Below are 27,281 nucleotides of genomic sequence, written 5' to 3' on the forward strand. Positions count from 1 at the left end.
CTCTCCTATGCAGACCCTGGCTGATCCCTAGCCTCTGTCAGGCACATCTGCCACTGTCCCCATGTGTCCCTGGACACACACACACACACACCCCGCCATCCCTCCTCCCCCCATCCCCAAGTGCCCCTGCACTCCCACTCAGACAACCCACTTCCTCTGTCCCCATATGTCCCTGCTCCCACCCCCCTCCCCCCACTCCATTCAGCCCCTGGCTCAGTGTTGTCACCCCACCAGCTCCTGTGTCACCACCCCAGTCTGCTCCCACACTAGGCCTTCTGAACCTTAGTCTGTGTGACCCCTCCCCCCAGTCCCGTGTGCCCCGCTCTGTTTCCCCCCCATATCCCATGCCTCCTCACCTGGCCCCGTGGGAAAAGTGCTGAGAGGAAGACAGCCTCTACCCCTCCCTCTTCACAGCTAACTGCCCTTTCTTCTGGTGCCTTTCCCGCAGAATGTATTATCGGGGGGGGGGGGGGGGGCTGTGTGAATCTGCGAGGGTTGTGAATTCTGTTTGTGTGCAGTGGCGCAGAATTCCCCCAGGAGTAAGATCTACCATGGGGAAGGGGAATAAACTATATCAGTATAAGCCACCACTATGGACCAATTAATACACAGCATGTTAGTGCATTTTAGAAATCACACCCATGTAGTACACATTACCCCACAATGCAGACTAACTCTCAGTTCATTTCAGTGAGTGGGGTTTCCAACCCTCCAGGATTGTCCTGGAATCTCTAGTAATTAAAGATGTCATGTAATGAAACCTCCAACCAAAACTGGCAACCCTATCAGTGAGGTAATTAAAACTGAAGTATGACCAACTTCTTAACCAGCTAAGAAGATTTTTCTTCTGACAAATTAGGGTCTTTGGAATAGATTACTTGAAGTAATCTACTTACTTGTCACTCATCTGACAATTTTATTTATTCTGGGTGAGTCAAAACTACATTATGCTTGGCTAGCGCCACCTAAAGTCACTGGAAAGGTAGTTGCTAACATGTACAAATATGTTGCTCCACGTGTTGCATGTACTGAATCGACACAACAGCACATTACTGAACATTATCTGTAGAGAACATACATTGAAAGCATAAAAGGTGTACACTGTTTTCATTATTACATTAATACTTGGAAAAAATTATAAATCTGTTTTTAAAAATGCTATAATTTGGCACATTTATGCAGAGTTTTTACACATTTAGTAATCTTTTTACTTGGTCTCATTATTTAAAAAGAGAATATTTTCTTGCAATATATTCTGATTTATTGTTTGTAACTACTGAGCCACTATAATCATAACCAATGACTAAAGGCAATTCCAAAGAGCTGCTGGGCATTTGGCACTTTTGAAAATCAGGCCACTTATTTAGAAACCTAATTTTAGACATCCATTTTTGAAAATCTTGATGAATACATATTCAGTTCAAGTACCATTTATCAACTGTTTAAATTACCCATGCTCATTTATTATAAAAGCAACAAAGCGAAAGAAGATAAGAAGGCACATACCTCACAGCTGTTGTGATAAGATCAGATTTTACACTTGATTCTAGTGAATCAAATGTAACTGTACAGAGAACCTAGAACAAAAAAAAGGGACAATGAAAACTCACACAGTTTATGATCATTTAAAGCTATTTATATTGGGCACAAAGATTTAAGGAGAGTTGATTCGGAAAGTTTCTGTTGTGATTTTTGTCAAACATCAATTCTCAATAGGTTTCTTTACAATAAAGACGTTGATAGAATCAGAACTTGGTCTTGTAAATGTCCACCAGTCTGTAAGGAAACGGATTGATTCCTGGCTCTCTCTGCCTGGCCTAGCAAAAGTATGGAGTACTACAGAGGTAGCATTTTCACCTTAAGAGATAGGAATTATCTCAGTTAATGACTCCCCTATTAACCAGTTAAAGAGCTAGACCAGGAGTCAGCAACCTATGGCACGCGTGCCAAAGACTGCACGTGAGCCAATTTTTAATGTCACGCTGCTATCTGCCAGACCCGGGCAGACAGCAGCATGCCACTAAAAATCCTGCCCAGCCCGCTCTTTTCTGCCCCCTGCCCACTGTTCTCTCCTTGTGGGGCAGGCAAGCTTCCCCCTCCCCCCGCCTCTTCCCCCCAGCATGCTGCGTTCCTGCCCCTCCTCCGCTCCCTCCCTGTGGCCCGCTGATCAGCTGACAGCCCTTGCTTCGGAGCAAGCGGGAAAGGTAAAAGTGGAGCCGAAGCGTGCTCTGCTCTGGGGACCTTGGGGAAGGTGATGGAATCAGGACATATCCCCTCCAGCCCCCTGCCGTGAGCCGCTCAGGGCAGGGGGCTGGGAGCACCCTCACAACCCCAGACCACACCCCCAGCCCTCTGCCCTCACCCCTGAACCCTCCTCACACACACTCAGGCCTCTGCCCTGACCCCTGCACCACCCCCACAACCCCAGCCCTGACTCCGGCACCCCCCACACATACCCAGCCCCTCCACACCCCATGCCCTGACTCTTGCACCCCCCACATCCCCACTCCCACCCTGAGCACCAAATGGGAGCTGCCCAGGTAAGCGCTCCACACCCAAACCTCCTGCCCCAACCCTGAGGCCCCTTCCTCATTCTAGCTCCTGGCCAGACCCTGCACCCCAACCTGCTCCTTCACCCCCAGCCCTGTTCTCAGCACACTCCCACCCTCATCTCAGTGCAGAGAGAGGAAGAGAATGGCTAGAACCAGGGAGAAGGTAGGTACCTACTCTATGTGGAGAGGGCCAGGACTCCAGACCCGCAGCAGGCTGAGCGAGGCCAGCAGCTGGGACCCTGGCTGACAGGAGACGGCGGACAGAACCCCAGACCAGCAGTGGGCTGAGCCACTCAGCCCGCTGCAGGTCTGGGGTTCTGGCTGCCTGCCCCTTGCCAGCCGGGGTCCTGGCCACAGGCCCCACTCAGCCCGCTGCCAGCCTAGGTGAACGGAACCCCAGGCCGGAAACACGATGAGTGGGCCAGCGGCATAAGATCAGCATTTTAATTAAATTTTAAATGAAGCTTCTTAAATATTTTGAAAACCTTGTTTACATACAACAATAGTTTAGTTATATAATATATAGACTTATAGAGAGAGACCCTCTAAAAAATGTTAAAATGTATTACTGGCACGCAAAACCTTAAATTAAAGTGAATAAATGAAGACTCGGCACACCACTTCTGAAAGGTTGCCCCTGAGCTAGACAGATGAGAATCAATCCATCCCTAGAAGAAAGATGGCGGTGAAACAGAGGTCTAGTAAGAGGTCTCAGATCAGAAACTCAACACGCAGATCCTCTAGCCTGTTTTAGAAAGGACTCCCTCTCCCCTCCACACCACTCTGAACTTTGATATAAAATGTATCTGAATACATAACTTTTAAAAAGATTTGCAGAAAAACTGCTTGGCAGTCTCCTATACAGTAGTAGTTCAGATAAACTAGACAATTCTATTTTAAGTGAACCTGATCATTGAACTAAACAATGCACACACACTGCTGTTTTTCGGCAAAGAATAGTTTTAATGTAAAACTCACATACTTTCTTTTTATAAGTAATGCATAGAGAGGGTTAAAAATAAGTATTTTATGTATTAATGAAAGTAATAAGCAGTATTACTGTGAACCACTCTGAAAGGAAATTACAACTTATTAAATGGAATTACAGAAAAGCATGTTTGCAGGCCCAAGTTTCAGTTGCTGGGCCTTCTTCAGGAACTTTAAAAAGGCTGAAAGTGGACATGTGATTCTGCTTAACGGAATACTTCTAGGTAACTATGTTTTGCAATGTTATTTTGAAGTTTCCACTGGAACAGCAAACAGTTTAGTTCTGTACATTGTTTCTTCTAATGGGAGCCAGGCAATATTAAACTGAACGTGAATAGCACACAATGCATTTATACTTTCTTACACTGGAAGGTATGCAAGGTGTTTTCAATAATTACTTGATTGAGAAATAACAAATGTCATGGTTAATGGAAACTTTCAGGTTATGAAAACTACAACTCTGATGTTTGAAAGTATTACCTGTGTTTGACCTCTCTGAAATAATGCTGATCCATGAAGTGTTTTAAACATATCTACTTCACAACTGATATTTCTGAGAGAAGTCAAGTCTCTACCATCACACCTATAGAAATAAAATATGAACTATAAAGTCAAGAAAACCATAATTATGGGGAAATATTTGCAAAGAGTTTATTCAAAAAGGATTCTGTGCATTTACCTTCTGTATTCATTCAGAATAAAGCTTCTAAAAATATCCTTTGAAATAACATTAAAGGATTCCATAATTTCATAAGACTCAGCCTCTGGAAATTTCTCTAGAGATACCAAACACAAATTAGAACTCCAAGCTTCTAAAGTTGGAAAAGAAGCTCTGTAATAAGCACTGTGGCCAGCATTAGGGTACAACAGAAGCCCGTTGTGTTGCTATACATGTTATTCACAATTGGGAGCACTCTCCAAACGGTTAGAAATTGGGTAAATCACATAGGTGGTTCCAGATCTATTACCAGGTCTACTGCTCAAAGAGTATCCTTCTAATTAACACAAAGTTTTAATACTGGCAGCTACAGAAGTCGGTGCTCCACTACTCTCAGACTGGTAGGACCAAGAGGAATAAGAAGACTTGCTTTCTATTGCTGCTGAAACACAAACATTTCAAAAGAGTAAAAACAAATGGACTGCAACAGTGCCAATCCTGAGCGGTACAGGGTCTAAGTCAGTAAGACGTGCACAATATCACCTCAGACTTCCATACCCTGAGGTTTGAGGATTTCACAGTTGGCTGGACCGCTTACAGAGACACATAGCTTTATTTTTTTTTTCCAGGGGCAAGTAGGGATGGGGAGGTGAGAACCTGAGGTGCATCCTCAACTCCCTTCACATACATTAGTTTTTTCTTGTGCTCCTTTACAATGTGAAGGTAGGGAAGGAGGAGAAGTAAGCCTTTTTTCTATTATGTCCCCCCCTCCCCAGCATGTGGAAAAGGGGTGTTCAGTGGCAATATCTTTCCTCCTCACCATTAGGAGTTTGAGGAGGTAGACACAGGCTGATTACTGCAGTGATATAGCTTCTAACTACCTCAGTAATAACTGCTATCTGTTCAGTACTCTGCTCCCAAGCAAAGGGAGCAGACTTGATAAGAGTCTTTTCTTTCTCAGCTATTTATGCAAAAGTGAGCAGAACTCAGGAGTTTGCCAGCTCCAAGAACAAAGAGCATTTATTGTACTTCCCTTGGGAGTAAACACCCTAATAAACTCAAATGGGACTGTGCATTCATGTGGGAGACTGGAAGTATAAAGACACTATAATAGACCTGTTGAACAGGGGAATGGCAATCCCCTTCTTTCCCCTACATGCCGAGAACACATATCTTCAGGTAAACTGGCCAGAGCTAAGCCAAAGCATACACACAAAGTACTGGGCCTCATCCTGTGTTATATACTACACATGACCATTTCATGCAATGCAGTATTATTTCAGTGTTAGTTCTTATAATTCAGTATTTTGTATCAAGTTTTAAATTGGAATTTCAGTAACAAAATACTATGCTCATCTTTGTGCTATACCACTGGTTTTTAACCTGGGGTCCAAAGACAATTTAAAACAGGTTTTCTTAAAACTTATGACTAATTAACATTTTGGATAAAGGAAGCCTTTGTTCAAGATTCAGCACCCTTATGTCCCTTCAATGAAGATGTAAGGGCTTACAATAAACATCTGAGATCTAAAACAGGCATTCCAGCAAAACCAAGGAACACCAAAGCAGAAATTTCTGGTGTTTCTAAGCTACAAACAGAAAAAAAAATTATATATTTTATATATGTAAATAAAAGCAAAAAGTGTTCAGGCCCACTTTATACATCAAGAAAAGGGCACAAGACCAATCTAAAAAAAAGTTACATCCTTTGCAGGTCTCCATAAACAGCAATCTTTCTTTTCAAAATAATGTTACAGGACTGTATTTATATTATGGTAGTGAATACTGGCCTCAAGTTCAGTGCCCAATTTTATTAAAATTGTACAAATATTACAGAGTACAATACCTTTCAACTGTTCTTCTGTTTCAAGTCTTATCTTGTTAACTGCTTCATCTCTAGAAATCTAGATAAGATTTACATTACCACTGATATTGCAGACTAACAATAAAGCAACAATCTTGAAGTTCTGCACAGCTGTCTAGCAATGAGATAATCATAGCAACGAATCTAAGCACAAGGAATCATTACATACTGAAACAACAATCTCCAAGAGAAGAACCTGTGATAACTTATTTATAGTACTGCACTGTAACTGTAGCCAAGTTGGTCCCAGGATATTACAGAGACAAGGTGGGCAATGTAATATCTTTTATTGGACCAACTTCTGCTGGTGAGACAGACAAACTTTCAAGCCTGAAGAGCTCTGTGTGGCTCAAAAGCCCGTCTCTCTCACCAATAACAGATATTGCCTCACCCACCTTGTCTCTCTTACACTACATCTTGCAGAACAGGAGGAAATACAGTCAAGTGTTAGTGGCTCTTTAAAGAAATGTCATGGGGATAGCAGTACAACTAAATCTAAACATGGATTAATTTAGAGAATTAACAAATTCAGAGAACTGATTGAAATACGACATTAAAAAAAACCCACAAGATTTTGATGGCAACACTTACTTTGTCATGGCTAAAATTTGCAAATACAGCACAGACCTTGTCAGAGGCAAGCCTTTTTGAAGAGAAAAAAGTAATTAACCTGATTAGTATTTGTTTACCTGTACAAAGTTTGAACAAGTCACCATCATAAATGCATTTAGTGTTCTAAAGAAAATGGTGACTTTAAAAAGGTTGCTAGACTATCTAAGATTTATATTAGTATTATAGCAATACTCATAAGCGGCATTATATAGAATAATAAGTTTAACTTGTTCTGATACAAAACCCTATATTCAAGAGTTTAATATGGCCAGAAAAATATTGTTCTATGTTGAAACTTGGTACATAAAGTCTATTCTTTAGCAAATGGTTTGATATTTTGTTGAAATAAAATTTAAAAGCAGTTATGTTCATATCCACCTTGTATTTCATTAAATGGCTTTTAATGACAGTTTCAAGGGGATTCATCTATAAAGGCTGGAGCAAACACAAAACTGGTGGAGTTCTTATTTAACCAGGTACTGCACACTTTAAGTTTCCCTGTTAGTCAAAAAATATCTAAGATTTATTTTAAGTGACAGTTTATCTGAACTGACAGTTATAACATATTATCAATCCACAAAACCCACATAGACTGCCTGATGCATTAAGAAATTAAGGAACTTTCACATAGTACTACTATAAAGGAACTTTTATGGTGCAGTGTATATTGAGCCAGACACTGCAAGCATAAAATGAGGGAGAGCATGTGTTATTGACATTTTTTAAAGATATTTAGAATTTTCTGCTATAAAGGAAATGTACAAAAAATTAATAAGCACCTGACTGAAAGCCAACAGGACCCACGACATTTAGATTTAAGCAGGCACAGTCTTCAGCTCATGCCAGAGAAAGAATTATACACCCTGATACACTAAAAAGCATTATTAAATTATCTTTCATCCTTGATTGCCCAATTTACTGCTTTTATTTCCTATACTTGTGCTAGCACTGTCAATGTAGTTTTCTGAATTCTGCTTTCTCGTGTGTACAATCATTTTCTGATTTTTCTCTCTCTTTTAATTGTTGAAACACCCAGAGTTTGTTGGCTGCATTCCATTAGTTCTCAGTAATAATGCTTACGAGAGATCTCTTCAAAGCATGTATCGAGGATGGATGGGAAGGAAAGCGGGAGGTTTCAGTTAATTAGTCTTACATTAAGTACACCATTGTTAATACTTAGGTTGTTTGCAGCAATAGATTGTCTAAATATGAAATTAGTGCCCAAGAAATTCTCCTCTCCCCAGCAATCACACACACATAGACCCCATTTATATTATTGGAAGTTGGGCCTCACCGACAGATCCATAAGCCTGTCTTCTTACAACTTACAATGCAATTCTACACAGAGATGTCACCTTTATAAAAAAAAAGGTGAGGGGATGCCAGCATGTGGTCAATGTGGAACTTTGTAAAGATATATATTTCTATAGTTTAGGATGTTTAGGGGCCCCAGACTGATGCTTTCCTCATTTTTCTTTTACAGACAGAAGTCCTGTCCCCCGGCCTGTAACTTGGGGAAAAGTTTGTACATCAACATGGGGTAGAACAGTAGAGACTACATGGAGAGAAGAAGTTACAGCTGCTTCTTCAAAACAGTAGCAATCCCAAAGTCCTCAGAGATGGGGCTAGAGAAAAGAACCCGTGTGCCCTCCTCCCTGAATACATAGTAGTTAGGGGGTAAGAGGACTCCTTTTCCTTCCCACCAAAGATATGTGAGAGTGCTGACGGGATAGGGAAACTTATGTGTCCTACTAGATATGTGTGGGTCAATCTTTGGGGAACCCCACCCAGATGGCAGAGAGAACTGAGAGACAACAACATTCTAAACTGGGGAGAGGAAGAGGAGAATGCATGCCGGGAGAGCACTACAAGGAAGCTCAGTGCGTCAATTACATTTAAGCTAGTCTTGAGCACCAAGTTCCCAGTTCCCTTACAAAGCAGGGAGTGGGCAAACTGATATTCTCCTCCTCAGCAGTTCTGACGTGCTGCTGTTAGGCAGAAGAGAGACATGGTCTTGTGCATTTCCCCCCCCAGCCCTCTTTCATGGGGAGGTATTTGCCCCCACTTGCTGGCTTTCCCTCCCCAGATGAAAGAATTGCTAGGAGGGTTGTACAAATGCATAGGGTAACAGGTCTCTAAACAGAGGGAGAGTGGGAAGCCATGCAGCATTTCCCCAGTACTGATCCGTCTCATCCTCACCTTGAATTCTCTCTGCTACCTCCAGTTAGAGAGTTTCCCGCACTCAAGATTGCTCCATTTTTTCCCAATTTTCTTTCTAAAAAGGGGTGACCACAGGTGCTTCAGCCTGAAGATGTCTCCTCTATTTGGGGGAAAATGAGAACCTCTCTTGCTTATTTTTTGTGGGAGGAGGGCCTGGGATGGGTTCTCTGACTCCTCCTTTCCCACCCTCATGTCTTCAGGCTGCCACAGTAGTGTTGCCCTTGTGACTAAGCAAAGAACGGGTATAGAGGCCCAGGGCTTGTGACTGACTATCAAAAGGAAGAAAAAGCTGAGGATAAGTCAGGGACTCAAACGTTCAAAACAAGTAATATTTTGCATGAAAAAAGCCCAGAAATGAGGGTCAGTTAGTGACAGAAGTTGGTCACACTAATGCTCTTCATTAGAACCATTTGTTTTTGTACTTACTGCTTTGCACATTCAACAATCTCTGCTGGAGCACTAAATAACTTCTGAACAGTTCTCTTGGCAGCACCTTGTTCTTTTACCAGTTGCTGTATACACTGAATTATTTGTTGAGTATGCTTCACCCCCACTTTGATGGCATGGCAGAAGTCTTGCTGCAACATATTCTCGGCTGCTGCTTCCAACATGACTATTAATTCAGAGTCAAATAGTAAATCAGTTACCATCATGTTTTTCAACTGATATAGAACAAGTTGTTAAAATATATCTATCACAAAGGAAACCTAATTTTACCAAAACTACATGGGCCTTTAAGACAATAGCTCAGTTAATCTGATTGAAATAATAAAATCAACCTGGCAGAGATCAAAGGTCACAGAATCATAGAAACAGTTTCAAAATGCAAACTGAAGAGCTGGACTTATGGAAGAAAAATTAATTGGGAGGATTTCAGAATAATTTTGCAAATATAAGTTAGTAAGGAGAAATTTCACAAGATACAACTGAAAGGAAGTCAAACTAATGCCTTCAAAATAGGTTAATGGTTAGAATGTGCATTTAAATATAGACCTGCCACAGACTGAATACAATACATTATACACTTCCTCAACCAGTAAGATTACATTAATATGGAATAGGAAATTCAATTTATAAACAAGTATATGATGAATTTTGTGGCCACTCATGAATTGGTCCCTATCAATTCCAAGGCCATGAAAAATATGTCCTGGACCGTGAAATAAGCCCTTCCCTATGAAATCTGATCTCCCCAAAATCTGCTAGTTCAGCCAGGTTGGGGAGGGATAGATTGTCCTTCCCCTGCATGGCTGTTATGTGGGGAGATCAGACCTGACCTCCACAGGCAATGCAGAAGTGTCCCGGAGCTCCCCTCTCCTGCCTGGGCTCAAGGCTTACACACACACACGCACGCACGCAGCTCGTGCCTGGGCTCGGGGCTTCTGCCCCTGCAGCTCCTGCTGGAGTTCAGGGCTTCTATCCTGTGGCTCCTGCCAGGGCTTGGGCAATTAATTTAACCAGTTTAAGAAAAATTCTCTCTCTTTTAAGCAGCTTTACAACTTAAGGTTTCCATTGCTTTTAAATGAGAGCTAAATTCTCTCAGAACAACTCTGCATCACAAAGTTAGATCCTGTGGGGACGAAAATTGTACTGGCTGTTAGGACACAAGTTTCACTGTATTACAATAAAACATTTAGACTTTATTTATTGATACTGTATTCCAAAGTTTCAGTTCAATTGAATAAGCAGGGAGCATAACATAAATTTTATCTAAATGATATTAAATCTCATTAATACAGTAAAGAAATTCCAATATATATTAATGACCTCTAAAGAAATCAAACTAGAAAAAATACTTCCTCACTATTTGTTTCTATCTAGTCTTGATTACAAAGGTAGTATTTCAAGAGAATTATGATTTTCATATGAGAAAGTGCTCTATTTTTAACTAAACATCAAAGTTGAATACTTTTAACCACTTACCAATTTGACTATGAGGAGCTCCAGTGACCAATAAGTTCAAGGTACTAGAAGACATTTCTTTTCGAGTTGGGTTAATAACAACTTCTCCATCAACCATTCCTACCCTTACTGCACCTAAGAAGAAACTCCAGAAGTTAATTTTTGCATCTAAGTAGGATTTCGTTCAAAGGATCATTTTTACTTGGTTTGCTTTCAGAGGTAATTATTAAAATTACTAATTCTATTTAAATAGTGGGATTTGTGTGTGTTTGTGCCAGATAACCTTTTGACACAGTTATAAAATTAAAATAAACTTGTTTATTCAAATAATGCAGACAATCTGCAAGTCAAGTTAATTACACTTGAAAAATTTTGGCTTATCGGGGTAGTGCTGTTATTGCAGTGTCACTGATAGTAACGTTATCAGTGACACAGCAATAGCTGTAAGCTTATTTTTGTTTGTAGTTTGGACATAGGTTTCCTGAAACATGAATCAGCTGAAGAAAAATAAATTACAAAGTGAAATCCCTTTTTGAGAAATTTAAGTTACTTCCCCGTGAGACATTCAGGATGGCAAAAGAGCCCCCTTTAGTATTGTTGGGGTAAAGGTTGGGAGGGAAAGCGTTGTCTAGAAAGCAAAAAGCCCCTATTCTGCTCTCCTCTACCTGGGGCCCTTCAAGGATAAGCATTTCCAAAATCTGAAAAACTAAAGAAGTTCCCCAGGCAAAAACTTTCATTAATCTAGAGTTAAACTCAGAAATACAGATCAACAGTTTAAGGATTAAAAACACACTTACAAGTGTTAAGAACACAACAGAAACCCAGGAAGTGCAATCACGTCAATGCAGAATTTCATAAGTTTCTAATTTTTTTTACGCTTTTTAAAATCCTTAAATCCCTAATATGTTCTATCATATATCCAGTTTAATAAAATTTTATTGTTGGAAATTTTACAAGCATATATTGTTGAAGAAAAAAGGCTACCAATTGGTTTGAAGACAGTAAGACTTGCCTGTTAATGGAACATTTCCTGCAACTTATAGGAGATGCTTCAAGACTGCTGCTATGCTTGAGACTATTCCTTAGAACAGGAGTCAGCAACCTTCAGCACGTGGCCCATCAGGGTAATCCACCGGCGGGCCAAGAGACATTTTGTTTACGTTGACCGTCCACAGGCACGGCACCCAGCAGCTCCCAACGGCTGTGGTTTGTTGTTCCCAGCCAATGGCAGCTGCAGGAAGTCGTGGGCCACAGGGATGTGCTGAAGGTTGCCGACCCCTGCCTTAGAATAAGAAAATAAATGGTTGTAGAATGTCTGCCCTCCCCACCAAAACCTTGAAGAGAATTGCTTTAATGTCTCCAATAAACTAAAGAAACACTTTAGAGATAATCTGAAGTAGTGTTACAGGAGAAGAAGCTTTCATAGAAGTGTATTAACTTGATAAATAGAATTAAATGGACACTTTTAAAAAGTATTTTTTTCCATATACTTTATAGTCATGGGGATATTTCCTCAGAATATGAAAATTAGAAGGTATATTCCTGATCACTTTGTCTGCAGATAAAGTCTATTTAAAAAAAAGTATGACCTGAGAAATACGCCTTGTTTTTAGACAGTTGTTGCAATGCTATTATGTATCTTACTATTTTGTTTAAACTATTGTAACAATTACTGAATGTTAAGGAAAAAGAAAAGGAGTACTTGTGGCACCTTAGAGACTAACCAATTTATTTGAGCATAAGCTTTCGTGAGCTACAGCTCACTTCATCGGATGCATAAAAGTGGAAAATGCAGTGAGGATGTTTTCATACACACAGATCATGAAAAAATGGGTGTTTATCACTTCAAAAGGTTCTCTCTCCCCCCACCCCACTCTCCTGCTGGTAATAGCTTATCTAAAGTGACCACTTTCCTTACAATGTGTATGATAATCAAGGTGGGCCATTTCCAGCACAAATCCAGGGTTTACCAAGAACGTGGGGGGGGGGGGGGGAAACAGGGGGAAATAGGTTACCTTGCATCATGACTTAGCCACTCCCAGTCTCTATTCAAGCCTAAGTTAACTGTATCCCATTTGCAAACGAATGTTAAGGGAAGCCATTTTACTGATCACACATCTGTCTGTAGTTCTGTAGCTACTATTGTTAAAAGTACTCAGATCAGAAAAAAAAATCTATTCTATTTTTCAGTTTTACTTTGTACATTTGCAACTTTTTATGTAGTTTCACTATTTGCTCTATATAATCAGTTTTCCTTGTTTGTGGAGCTTAACAGTATGAGAGAAGAGAAAAACAAAACATGACTGTAAAACCATAGAAACTGGCAGTGGAATTTGGGACAGATGTAGTACCTGAAACTGCCTTTAATTTGAAAATGGCTAGATTTCAAGTTATATGCATTGTTGCTGTATTGTGTTGGTCCCATGATATTAGAGTTTTACAAGGTGAGTAATAGCTTTTATTGAACCAACTTCTGTTGGTAAGAGACAAGCTTTCAAGCAAAAATATTTACTTACCAATGGGACCATTCCATGGGATATCTGATAACGCAAGTGCTGCAGATGCTAAAATTGTAAGAGTTACATTTTTAAAATGATTACATAAATACAAACATTAAATAAAGTTTACAAAATATTTAAAATTACTTTTACCTCCATTAATTGCCGGGACATCAGGATCATTAACACCATCTACTGCTAAAAGATTACAAAGGATCTGGTATAATATGAAAGACAATGGAAGAATTTTGAGCTATATGTTTGTTTGTTTTTTTTATCAAAACACCTGCAAGGAACAACGAATACAATGACCTAAAAATTATATGAATTCATATGAAGAGGGAAAAAAAAAAGTTCAAGTACCTAAATCAATAAACTGACGGAGAAAAATGATATTTAACACCAAGAACCACCAAATTAGGGGTAAACACAGGCCCTTAAAATGTGACAAAGTTACCTTTATCTACACTTTGTATACTTCAGAAATATTAATAATATTTCCTGTGAATATATTAAGATTGTTTTCGCTCTGGAATTTTCTCTCACACATTTGTTAGATTAATAATGAGATAAATCTAAGAGGTAACAAATGTGAGAGAGAAACTTCCAGAGTGAAAACAACCTTAATATATTCACAGGAAGTAGATTGAGAGGTTCTTGGGTTTTAAGGACTACTTTTATTTTGTTGCACAAATATGCAGAGGTTGAGCTTTTTATCCCCACCTTCTACAAGAGAAAATGGAACATGAACTTACAATGAAGATCATTTGGGACACTGACTTAAGGTTTCAGAGTAGCAGCCGTGTTAGTCTGTAATCACAAAAAGAAAAAGGAGTACTTGTGGCACCTTAGAGACTAACCAATTTATTTGAGCATAAGCTTTCGTGAGCTACAGCTCACTTCATCGGATGCATTCAGTGGAAAATACAGTGGGGAGATTTATATACATAGAGAACATGAAACAATGGGTGTTACCATACACACTGTAACCAGAGTGATCACTTAAGGAGAGCTATTACCAGCAGGAGAGCGGGGGGTGGGACCTTTTGTAGCGATAATCAAGGTGGTCCATTTCCAGCAGTTGACAAGAACATCTGAGGAACAGTGGGGGGTGAGGATAAACATGGGGAAATAGCTTTAAGTTTTTTTGTTGAAGTATTGCCACTTTTAGGTCTGTAATCGAGTGACCAGAGAGATTGAAGTGTTCTCCAACAGGGGACACCATCATATGGCCTAATCACATCAGCGACACCATCAGAGGCTCGTTCATCCGCACATCTACCAATGTGATATATGCCATCATGTGCCAGCAATGCCCCTCTGCCATGTACATTGGTCAAACTGGACAGTCTCTATGTAAAAGAATAAATGGACACAAATCAGACGTCAAGAATTATAACATTCAAAAACCAGTTGGAGAACACTTCAATCTCTCTGGTCACTCGATTACAGACCTAAAAGTGGCAATACTTCAACAAAAAAACTTCAGAAACAGACTCCAACGAGAGACTGATGAATTGGAATTAATTTGCAGACTGAATACAATTAACTTAGGCTTTAATAGAGACTGGGAGTGGATGGGTTATTACACAAAGTAAAGCTATTTCCCCATGTTTATCCTCACCCCCCACTGTTCCTCAGATGTTCTTGTCAACTGCTGGAAATGGCCCACCTTGATTATCACTACAAAAGGTCCCCCTCCCCCCTCCCGGCTCTCCTGCTGGTAATAGCTCACCTTAAGTGATCACTCTGGTTACAGTGTGTATGGTAACACCCATTGTTTCATGTTCTCTGTGTATATAAGTCTCCCCACTGTATTTTCCACTGAATGCATCCGATGAAGTGAGCTGTAGCTCACGAAAGCTTATGCTCAAATAAATTGCTTAGTCTCTAAGGTGCCACAAGTACTCCTTTTCTTTTTGACTTAAGGTTGTTGAATAGCCTATTCTACTTGACATGCAACATAAATATAGTTTCATCTAAAATATTACCAAGCAGGAATTACAGCTCCTAGCTAGTTAAATTACTTTCTCCCAGAGAATAAATCCCACTCATTTCTTTGTGATAGTGAGTCTGAATTCAGATCAGCTTCAAAGAAAAGCTTTCCTTGAAGCAATGAATAGTTGGTCTGTGTTAAGCAGTATTATTTACCGACCGATTAAAGAAGGCTGCTGTTAATCCTTCAACTGCACCAACAGTTAACACTATTTTGCAAAACATTAACCCAATTTGGAAGCTTGCCCAAAACAGTTTTCTTTTGGCTCCCACAGAACTGTGACTATCACTAAAAATAATGAACCCACCTGTGTATCATAATAGTAGCCTGCTGGGAAGAGTGGCCTAATTGATCGATCTGTAAAAAAACATTTAAAAACTTTCATACATGCAGAGATTAAGATTATGACTGTTTATAGGAGAAAGTGGATGAAGGAAGTAAATGATAGACATATATTCAGTAATAAATGACAAAGATAAAATTCGGGAAATCTTTATTTTCCCCTCATATTAAAAAAAACAAGAGAGTTATCCAAAGAAACTGACAACCAACACATTTAAAATTTTTAGAAACACAAAGCCTAATTAACTTGTGGAACTCTTTGCCAAAAGATATTGAGTCTAAAACCTGAGCAGCATTCAAAAAAGGATTAGACATGTACATGGATAGTGAGAATATTCACTGTCACATTAGATACGATAAAATATAAGGGAAATAATCCTTCATGATTCAAGATACACGCCAGCCACTAAGCAATGGGAATTAGGAAGAAGCTTCCTCTATGACAGGGATGGAAAACTTTTTGGCCCGAGGGCCACATCGGGGTTGCGAAACGGTATGGAGTGCTGGGTAGGGAAGGCTGTGCCTCTGCAAACTGCCTGGCCTTTTTCCACTTCCCGCCCCCGGACTACCCCCCTCAGAACACCCAACCCATCCAACCCCCCCTTCTCCTTGTCCCCGACCACCTCCTCCCGGGACCCCCCTGTCCCTAACCACCTCCCCGGGACCCCACCGCCTATCCAACCCCCTCTGCTCCCTGTCCCCCCCCCGGGACCCTCCAACCCCAAGGCCTATCCAATCCCCCTTGCTCCCTGTCTCCTGACCGCCCCCTGTCCCCTGACTGTCCCCCAGGACCTCCTGCCCCATTACCATGCCGCTCAGAGCAGCGGGACAGGCTTATTGGAAAGCCTGGGAGGTGGGCAGGTGCAAGGCACACTGCCTGCGCAGCGACACACCCACAAGAGAGCAGGGACAGCAGGGGAGGGGCTGGGGGCTAGCCTCCCCAGCCGGGAGCTATGCGGCTGGGCAGGACGGTCCCGTGGGCCGTAGTTTGCCCACCTCTGCTCTATGAGCAGGTTATTTCACAGTTTTCCGATATAACGAATTCTAGTGTTTTCCTCCAAAGCACATAACAACTGCTACTAACAAGGACAGGATACCTGACAGTGTACCAGTGGTCTGATCTACTATGCTATTCCTGCGCTCCAAGTCACAGTTAGTAATAAACTTTGTACATAGCTAAGCTTCCCCTTATATAAAATAATAAATACATTTCAATGGTTTAAATTATAACACTTCAGATTAAAACGAAATTGACCTGCCTAAAAATTGTTATACTTGGAAGTCTCACCTAGATTACCTTTTTTAAAAACTAACCAAGAAAAATAAACTGTTTATACAGAAATAACCCTACAAAATCCTTGCTCTGCTGCTTTAGGGTCAGCATAAAGTAAATCTTATTGCAGAAACTGCATCAAGGATCCAGGCAACAATAATGAAGCTTTTTAAAAAGCCACTAAAACATCGTCAATATGAAAAAAAAATTTTTCCCATTTTTATCCAGTTAGAACTGCCTCTGCGGATTCCTATTTAAGAGCATGAACCTCAGTGCCAGGAGCCTTGAAAACACTAAAAATCAAGTAACCATGCACATGTCCAAACTGACTTTTGAAGGATGGAAGTATAAAGGAGCTCAATAATGCTCTCATGGTTCTTTCCCTGCTGCTGAAAAGAAAACGTTTTGAAAATATGAGTATTTATTAGTAGCAGTAATGCTTGTAATGCATTGTAATGCATTGTAATGCTTGTAATAAGATGACATGTAATGAAAAGCAATGCAACTGAATGGTGAAGTTAAGCACGTTGCTTTTTTTTTTTTTTAATTTTGATTTTCAACCTGATTTATTAATACACCTCTGCACACTGACTGGGGCTTAGTCTGTTCAGAACCCTATCCCATCTTCAGATTGTCTATTAAGTCCTGCTAGTTTTAGAAAACATTGAGCCTCATGGTTCCATTATCTCATTCAAAAGACAAGTTTTGGGCATCTTGGATACTATTTTTCAGACAATGTGGAAGGTGCGAGGAGGATACATTTGGGCCAAACAGTCTGTCTCCTTTTTTTTCCTACCTTTCCAGAAAACAATTTGGTTGCCTCTTCTTTCATCTCTCCTGACAAATGATTAGCTCCAGGAGATGATGTCCCTCTAGACTGAGGCACGAGAAATCCCAATCTTAGTAGCAAAGAAGAAATCTCACAAGCTATCAGATACAGTAAAAGCTGTGTTATCATGCCCTGTACCAACCGGAAAGCTCTATAAACCGGCATTTCTAATCTTCATAGAAAGTCCGATTCATAGTCAGGTTGGCGCGGGACCAGCAGGCTCCCTACTTGGCTCTCTGGAAGTGGCGACATGTACCTGCTGCTCCCTAGGCGGAGGAATGGCCATCCCTCTTAGATAACCGGCATTTTTCACTTACAACCCCCCCCACCCCCCATTTCCCCAACATGCCGGATAAAACAGTTTTTACTGTATTTTGGGCTTTCAAATAGGGAATGTACATGCAGCCCCAACAGACATTGTTTTTAAATGGTTCTGAAATTTGCAGCACTTTAAGGTATGAGCTTCTCCCAAAACTTCTGAAGAGGCAATATTCACTGAGAACGGTGGTTACAGGTAGCCCTCTCTTTTCAAACTTTCAATGAGGATATTACAAACAACAAAAAAAGTACTGGACACTGTCTTCTCAGTCTTTTGTCAGTCTCAGTCTTACCTATTACTCTGCTTGTAAGAATTTCTTTATCAGTGGAACCAAGTTCTCTTCTAAGATAGTTTGTGGGAATCCTTCCTGCTGCAGCAGCTTTCTGGCGATAGTCAACCTTATACAACAAAACAGGGATTCATAAACAAAACTGTAATTACTGCTCTCTCTTAAATATACCTATAAAAAAGGTAAGACGACACTACATCTGAATTTAATAGCTGAATATTCTATTTGGTGTAACCACAGAGACAAAACAATTTACATTAAAATCCAACTGAAATATCTGAGGACTCAAGCTCTACTTCTCTACTATTATTTATAGTTATCAATTTGGGCAGTTTGTGTAATTACAATTAGTACTCACCACCAATGGCATGAACTGGGATGGAGAAGGCTTTGTTTTACTGACTGCTGTGACCATCACTGATGTATCACCTAACTTGATTAAAAACAGTGAAATTACTTTTAGAAAAGACATTTTCATAAATGTATCATTTAGTTTCATTTCTCAGTAGAGCATTTTCCAAGTGAAGAGAAAACATGAATCTACAGTGCACTGGTGAGGCTTCTGGAAACCTAATAAAGTTTTTTTCTATGCAGTAGCTAGCTGTGGATCCAGTAGGGAGTCCAATTACCATACATGGCTGAGACATCTCAACAAAAAACAGTACATTTATCCAAGTTGACTTACACATTTTGAGTTTGCATAGATTTTTTACCTGCACTACAGCACATCCATCAGCAAATCTGGCCAGTTTTCCAGAGGAAATTTCCAACTTTCTGTTAAAAAGAAGATAACTGCCATTAGTGACAAATGAGGATCAGTTTATCAACACCTCTCTATTCAACTACTATACATTCATCTTTTATGTTTCATAGTTTTAGAAAATATTGATTATATTTACTATTCATGATAGAAACTGGCTTTGACAAGTCAGGATGCTGAAGCCCTCTATCTATCCACAGAATAGGAAATAAGAGTACAAGCTTCCCTACTGTTCAGCAATTTTGCCTCAATTCCCAAAGTGACCGCCTTCTATGATGAAAGGAAAATTGAAGCTACATCTACACTGCCCAGTAGTTTGGACAATGGAGTGGGGTGTGAATAGCAGTGTGCACCGAAGTGCTGTGCTATAACTGTTCTGTGTGGATGCTGTGGGCATGAACTAAGAGGTTCCTAGCTTGCATTAATGTAATTCTGTTTGAAGTAGACTACATGGGGGAGTTACAGCACACCATTTTGGGGTGCACTGCTATTCTCCCCACCCTCCTCCAAACTGCAGGGGAGTGTAGACAAACCCTTAATCTCCAAACTAATTCCATCCCATACTTCTCTGCTATGACTGCCATCTGCAACAGCTAGCAAGTCATGTGGAACAAGAGAGATAAGCACCCACTTCTCATATCTGCAAAATAAGAGCCAGAAAGTAACATCTTCCGCCGTACTGAATTTGGCTAGATTTGAACCACTGATTTAGAGATGAAAGGCTCTATATTCTATTGGAAACCAGCCAGTCTCCCCTACGCTTCAGAGTTTTAAGAGTTCTATTAAGGGCTATTATTCTCAATGGTGTATGTATTTAATGTTTAAAAAAAAAACACAAAATGAGAGGGTGTATATATGCAAGGCAAAAAGTACCACATTTACACCCCACACAAACACTTTTTCTCAGTGACAGCAGACAGTACTTTAATGGAAAAAGTACAGGGGAAGATCTGATACACACACTTTTACATTTAGAGGTAAGACTATGCCCATTATTTGGCAGTTATGTATGTGAGAGTGTAGTGGAAAAAAAGTTCAAATGACATTCAATTTTCTTTTTTACTTCCATTGATTTAGGGCCTGATCTAACACCCACTGAAGTCAACTAGAGCTTTTCCACTGACTTCCGTGGACTTTGGATCAGGCCCCTAGTTATTTCTAAAACTTTCAAACAGCTCCTCTGATGAAATTTATCAATCAAATGTGGGGAAAGGGAGTCAGCCACTAAATCTTAAATTGCAGGAAAAGTCCACATCTGGATGGTTATTTCTGAGATACTTTAACCTTAAATGGCTTGTGTTTTAATACTTTTCTAGTTTATAAAGGTACCAGCATAACTCAGCACCAATACCACCATGACATAAACCACCTTAGTCATTGTGATGGGAGGATTTTAATTGCAAATCACTTTACCACCATGACAAGGTATTGCAAGGGCTACTGAAGAGCAGTGCATCAACTGTATGCAGTAAGGCCAGGCATAAAAAGAAAAGGAGACCAGTGGATTTTAAACAATGTGTTTAGCAATTATTGTTCACCTCTGGCTCCACTAGCTGCATATTGGAGATTGTGGGTTGGAAAAGGGATGGTTGAAGCAAAGCTACACAAACCTGCCTCTCCCCACCAACACACACTTCTCAGCAGACACTGGACATGAATGGGCAGTGGGGAGCAGAGATCAAGGGGGCATACCCAGATGGGAAGCAACCCTGGGGTCAGAGGAAGAAAAAAGTGACAAACCATGGTGGGGGATGGGAGCGGAGAACACCTACAGGAGGGATTGTTCTGGGAGGGAGCAGGGCAGTGAAGGGGAGATGTTCTGGAAGGGGCAGGGGAGCAGGCCACAGAGCAGTGAGGGGGGCTGTTCTGGGTGAGAGTGGGGCAGACCCCGCAGGGCAGAGAGGGAAGTTGTTCTAGAAGAGGGTAGGGGGCTCGGGGAAGGGGGTCGGGGCACAGGGCAGCGAGGGGGAATTTTCTGAGGGAGGGCAGAAGACACAGGGCAGCGAGGAGGGCTGTTCTGAGATGGGGCGGGGGCTCGGGATGAGAGGCTGCAAGACAGAGAAGTGAGGTGCTCTAGGAGGGAGCAGAGGGCTCTGGGGCAGCTGGAAGACGTGGCAGGCGCGGGGGCCAGGCCCAAGCCCCGGGATACAGGGAGAAAGGAGACGGTCCCCGGTCCGGTGGAGAGGGGGGACTGAGTCCCCCGGGCGGACGCTGCTTTCTCCCGGCGGCCCCCTCGTTACCTGCTCCCCACGTCCACCGACGCCACCTTGTAGGGTCGGGCGCCGCCCTGCAAGCCTCGGGCCTGGGCCAGCTGTACCAGCCGAGCGCCCGGTCCCAGCCAACGCCTCATGGTGCCGAGCAGCGGGCGGAAACTGCTGGCCGCGGCCAGCTTCCTGAGCCCAGCGCGGCAGCAGACCTGGCACCCCGTGCAGGCGGCCATGACACCAGGGTCACGGCCTGGCAGCTGCGCTACAAGGCCCCAGCCGATTGGCTCAGAGGCTGAGCTGTAGCGGAACAAAGCCGAGCTCCATTGGCTCCCATGAGCGCGGAGCTGCCAGCCGCGGTCGGCCGAGCTTCGATTCCGCTCTCTGAACTAATCCCGGGGGCCCCCTGGTGGCAGCGTCTTGCTATGGCGGACGGCGAGGGACACGTCCCCGAGGGCGGGCTCAGCAACCACAGTCTGCTTTGGGCCTGCGGCCTGGGCTGTTGCTGTCGGGTAGCGTGTCACTGATACCCGGTACTAAGCGCAGACCCGCTGCCAAACACTGACCTCACACCACAGACCCCCACTGACTTCCCCCGGAGACAGGGTTGCCAACTCTCTAATGGCAAAAAACTGAACATCCTTGTCTGGGCCTCACCCCTTCTCCAAGGCCCTGTCCTCTACTCACTCCATGGTCCTCCTTCCATCTTGAATCTTCCCTCACTTGCTCATTTTCACTGGCCTGGGGCAGGGGGTTGGGGAGGGGCTGAGGATAAGGGGTTTGCAGTACAGGAGAGGGCTCCACCTGCGGGCTGGAGCTGAGGCATTTGGAGTATGGGAGGGGGCTCCGAACTGGGGCAGTGAGTCAGGGTGTAGGAGGGGGTAAAGACTGGGCTGGGAGTGTGGACTCTGGGGTGGGATCAAGGATGTGGGGTTTCGGGTGTGTGAAGTGGCTCAAGGCTTGGGCAGAGGATTAGGTGTGTGAGGGGTTGCAGGGTGCAGGCTCTGGGAGGGAGCTGACCCCCTGCAAAATTGCCCATATGCCCCCAAACACAGATACCCCCACCAGAAAAATCAGCCATATATCTCCATTCAGTATAGAGACTACTGTTAACTTTCACTGTTCTTTTAAAGGGATTCTAGAGTGAGATGAATTATATGTACATGGGGCTTATTACTAATGAGGTTATTTCCCTGATTTAGCATTTGTGGTGAAAGGCTTTTTCATTTCAGAGTCTGTCAGTACCCTAATCATTCCCAGAGTGTTACAGGATTTTTAAGTGTCAAGGCTGATTCCCCACTCTGGCACTTGGAGTGCAGAAGGTGGGGGCCCGCAAGGATTCTAAAAATTAATACTGGTCACTTCAGACTGGTATTAAACTCCCAAGGTTACAGCTTCTCTCTACCCTTGGATGGGTAGATGCTGCCACCGCCCTAGTGCAAAAAAAACCTTTTGACCCAGGAAGGCGCACTTGGGAATTCCTCCTGTGGGGTACCCTCAAGCTCTTTTACCCATCCATCCCCTCCAGAGAAGAGCTGAGAAAGAAAACAAAGGAAATCAGTTGTTGCCACCAGCTAATTAAACAACATATGCACAAACCTTTTAGGACACAAAACCCCACAATCCTGTTCTTAAAAAAGGTAAATTTTATTAAAAACAAAAAGGAAAAAATTACATCTGGAACTTAGGCTTTTTGCTAGATTTAAAGAGAGCAAATATAATAATTAAGCATCAATAATGGTTTTCTTGAGGTCCAGCTTAATGGTTACACGCAAAACAAAAGCATTTGGGGCTTAGCACAGAGGAGTCCACAAGCCATAAAGGAATAAAAGAGATAAACCTAATGGCATCTTTCTAGACATTTCCTGATCTACTTACATATCTGTGGTTTCAAACTGAGTAGTTTCTAGGTATGATCTGGTGATTTTTATACCTGGTTTACAGCTTTTTACAGCATAGCTCCAGCCCTGTCTGGAAAACAACTACAGACAGATAAAGATTTTTCCTTCCCACTGGCTATTTTGGTCAGGTGCCCACCCCCTTCCTTTTACCTGTGGGCTTTTTTTTAACCCTTTACAGGTAAAGCAAGTAGTGAACAGCTACTAAAAGGGATTTTATAGCTAACCCTCCCTCGCCTTTATTTATCACATTAAGTTTAAACCACTCCATGTAGCGCATTTTAAAGTTACATTTTATTAAATAATTTTTGCCCAAATTACTAGGTAAATAATAAGAGCTTTTGCCCATTACCAAGAGGTACAACAAGTGTCACCACCACCATTAAATTGTATCTCAGCCAGGATAGAAGCATTCCTCTATGCATAGGGCAGCTCTCCCCATGACACCTCAAGTAACCTTAATTTCTAAAGAAATTATTACTGTATTTTCACAAAGGAAAATGACTTCTGAGCGGACAGAATCTTCTTGGTCTTTGTCACTTAGGGCTCATACACTCAGAGTTTTTGTATAGCTGTAACTTGTCTGATTCAGAAACCAGTAGAACCTCAGAGTTACGAACACTTTGGGAATGGAGGTTGTTCGTAACTCTGAAATGTCCATAACTCTGAACAAAACATTCTTTCAAAAGTTTACAACTGATCATTGATTTAATACAGCTTTGAAACTTTACTATGCAGAAGAAAAATGCTGCTTTCCCTTTATTTTTTTAGTAGTTTACATTTAACACAATACTGTACTTGTCTCTGCTGCTGCCTGATTGCGTACTTCCAGTTCCAAATGAGGTGTGTGCTTGACTGGTCAGTTCATAACTCTGGTGTTCATAACTCTGAGGTTCTAGTGCAGGGGTTCTCAAACTGGAGGTCGGGACCATTCAGTGGTCAGAAGGTTCTTACATGGATGGTCGCGAGCTGTCAGCCTCCACCCCAAGCCCCGCTTTGCCTCCAGTATTTATAATGGTGTTAAATATATAAAAAGTGTTTTTAATTTATAAGAACGGGTCGCACTCAGAGGCTTTCTGTGTGAAAGGGGTCACCAGTACAAAAGTTTGAGAACCACTGCTCTAGTGTAGTTCAAGCAGTACAACCTCCTAGCATGAATGCAATTGTACCAATCTAGAAGTGTGTATAATGCTATAGCTTATTCCCTTTGGGCTGAAGATCATAAAAGATACCAGATAGTGAGGAAAGAGAATTCACATCTGTTTAATAAACTAATCTTGACCTGAGCTTGAGAACTTCTAAACATCACAATGATGCTAATAAGAACAGCAGAACCTCAGCATCTCTCAGGAATAGGTCTCTGTGGGTAAAAATAAATAAATATGAGATTCAGTTTGGACAAATGCAAATTGATTGTAAAGAAAAACACAAATATTTAATATAAAGAGGACACCATACCATGAGACTTTTTGTACCATTGCTATTGCTGATTCAGCTCCACTGGTGGCAACAACAGTTGGAGCCCTAGTGTAAATAAGGTGCTGGTAGTTGACGTTTTAATCCCCAGGTCATCTAGACTGCTCTAAACATGGTTAGAAGACATTATGGTTAAAATACCAGTGGCTTCCTTAGACCCTGTCTATACTAGTGCTGCCGCTGACCAGTAGAAGCAATGGTGGGATATTTTTGGCAGAGCCTAATGTAGATACAACCTAGGACTAAAATAATATACCTATTTTATCGTCAGTCAGAAGAGTTCATATCCTCTGCTTTTTTGAGCAAGCTAAGTGTCTGCAGATTAAACTCAAGCTTGAAAGGAAAAAACTATGCATCTTTTGAGTTATTTTTTCCTGATGTGAACCTGAAGAAGACATTATATATTTATAAAAATTAGAATACCAAGCTCCTAACGATTTTCATTAATCATTCATTTCTTAAAATTGTCATTGGCAAAAGGTGGAGTAGTATCTAGCAATCATGGCACTGCATTTTGTATCAAGAGACCTGGGTGTTATTCCAGTTGTCACTGAGCTGCTGTGTGACTTGGGCATGTCACTTCATCTCTCTGTTCCTCGTTTTTTCCATCTGTAAAACAGAGATAATGATACTTAGGCCATGTCTACACTACTGATTTCTGCCAGCATAACTATGTTGGTCAGGGGTGTGAAGAGGTGTGATAAATAAAGTGTGTGGGGGGGGAGAGCTCCCTTTTATGGCCACCCAGCCAGCCAGTTAGCTATAAAGTTCCTCTTGGTGGCTGCTGGCTTACCTGTAAAAGGTCCCTAGGTAAAGAAAAGGTAGAGGGCACCTGATCAAAAGAGCCAATGGGAAGGCTAGAACTTTTTAAAATGGGGAAAAAATCTTTCCCTTTGTCTCTCCTTTGTTCTCTGGGCTGCAGGGACACGGAACAGCAATGCTATAAGCAGAAATGCTGTGTAAGGTTTGAACTAGGTATGAAAAAGTATCTTCCATACCTAGAAGAAATAATTTGGACAGGGAATGTTTAGTTAGACTCTATTAGGTTTATTTCTTATTTTGGTTTGTGGATCTCCTCTGTGCTAACCCCTTATTTTGGTTTGTGGATTTCCTCTGTCCTAACCCCCTGATGCTTTTGTTTGCTTTAAGCTGAACCCCCAAGAAAGCTATTTTGGATGCTTAATTTTTGTAATTGTTTCTTTTAAGATATAGCAAAATGCCTAAGTTCCAGATGTAATTTTTTCCTTTTTGTTTTTAATAAAATTCACCTTTTTTAAGAACAGGATTGGATTTCTGGTGTCCAAAGAGGTTTGTGCATGTTGTTTGATTAGCTGTTAGCACAGCTAATTTCATTTGTTTTCTTTCTCAGCTCTTTCCCGGGAGTGGGGTGGGGTGAAAGGGCTTAAGGGTACCCCACAGGGAGGAATCCCCAAGTGCTCCTTCCTAGGTTCAAAGGGTTTTTTTTGCATTTGGGTGGTGGCAGCATTTACCAAGCCAAGGTCAGAGAAAAGCTGTAACCTTGAGAGTTTAACACAAGCCTGGAGTGGCAAGTATTAATTTTTAAAATCCTTGCGGGCTCCTACTTCCTGCACTCACTACAGAGTGGGGATTTAGCCTTGACAAGAGATGTGATACTTGACCAACATACTTGTGCTGGCAAAAGTTACTAGTGTAGATCCCCTAGTTATACTGGCAAAACTGCACTTTTGCCAGAATAGTTGATTTCACTCAGGAGGGCTGGAATAATCGATACCAGCAAGAGCTCAGTTTTGCTGATATAAGCTGCATTCATGCTTGCAGCATTTTGCAAGTATAGTATATTGGTATTCCTGGTGCTTCTGGTATAGACATGGCTTTAGCCTCATGTGAAAAGCAGTGAGATCCCTGCATAAAAAATGCTATATAAAACCTATGATACATATTATTGCATAAGACAGACATTTACTGTATGTTTGTGTGTGTTCAGAATACAACAAAATGATATACCCATGTGAATGGATATTTAGTTTTACATCTGTTAATTGCTCTTTGGACAGTAAAATTATTGCTCACTTGTACAAAATAGATTATTATTTAATGTGAGCACGAATGAACAGTAGTGTGAGCACAAAGGCCTGATCATGCCACCATTGAAATTCATGCATGACTAAATTAATACAAACTATTGTGCATTATCCTAACTTCATTTGTCATCTGGCGTTAACACGAATTAAAATCTGGAGGAAATTTTATAAGAAATATAATGCAGATTATTCCAAGATTTGTCATGATACTATTTTTTATTTTACTTGTTTACAAATGTTTTTCTGCATTGTCTCAACAGGATGTTTCTCTCTTAGGGCTGCATTTCCAAAAATCAGAATTACTGTCTGGGAAAACTGTCCCAACTGTTAATTTTTTTTCAGTGCCAGCATGCTTCTTATCCTTTGACAAGTCATGCAGAAGACATATCAGAAGATAAACAATCCATAAACTTGTGACTTGGCCTGAGCAAGGGATTGTTATCTTCTTCCAAATTCAGGATTCACTGGTATAATTATGGTTTGGTACAAAAATGCATTTAGGTGGCAAAGCAAGAAACTTCACCATGTTTTCCTGAGTC

The 27,281-nt window shown here is 41.4% G+C and overlaps 1 protein-coding gene across 4 annotated transcripts in view; it reads right to left on the bottom strand.

Moving 5' to 3' along the window:
- Positions 1-21,680, bottom strand: part of PNPT1 (polyribonucleotide nucleotidyltransferase 1) — a 76,902-nt gene extending 55,222 nt beyond the window's left edge. For 2 of the 4 annotated variants that reach the window (XR_007355630.2, XM_048842837.2), the window contains exons 1-14: positions 21,342-21,613; positions 19,055-19,115; positions 18,700-18,774; positions 18,345-18,450; positions 15,597-15,646; positions 13,447-13,510; positions 13,312-13,359; positions 10,817-10,930; positions 9,320-9,506; positions 6,653-6,704; positions 6,044-6,101; positions 4,219-4,315; positions 4,020-4,122; positions 1,507-1,577 (exon numbers count right to left, since the gene is read on the bottom strand). Coding sequence is in view for 3 of the 4 variants with exons in the window: in XM_048842837.2 (XP_048698794.1) it covers positions 1,507-1,577; positions 4,020-4,122; positions 4,219-4,315; positions 6,044-6,101; positions 6,653-6,704; positions 9,320-9,506; positions 10,817-10,930; positions 13,312-13,359; positions 13,447-13,510; positions 15,597-15,646; positions 18,345-18,450; positions 18,700-18,774; positions 19,055-19,115; positions 21,342-21,541 (1,286 nt within the window). In the remaining variant the exon portion in view is untranslated. Of the gene's footprint in view, positions 1-1,506; positions 1,578-4,019; positions 4,123-4,218; positions 4,316-6,043; positions 6,102-6,652; positions 6,705-9,319; positions 9,507-10,816; positions 10,931-13,311; positions 13,360-13,446; positions 13,511-15,596; positions 15,647-18,344; positions 18,451-18,699; positions 18,775-19,054; positions 19,116-21,341 lie in introns of all 4 variants that reach the window. The other 2 variants (XM_075127194.1, XM_075127193.1) reach the window with 2 other exon arrangements.
- Between the last annotated feature and the right edge of the window lie 5,601 nt (positions 21,681-27,281).

The sequence above is a fragment of the Caretta caretta genome, chromosome 3, assembly GCF_965140235.1.
Source record: "Caretta caretta isolate rCarCar2 chromosome 3, rCarCar1.hap1, whole genome shotgun sequence".
NCBI classification, from domain to species: Eukaryota; Metazoa; Chordata; order Testudines; family Cheloniidae; genus Caretta; species Caretta caretta.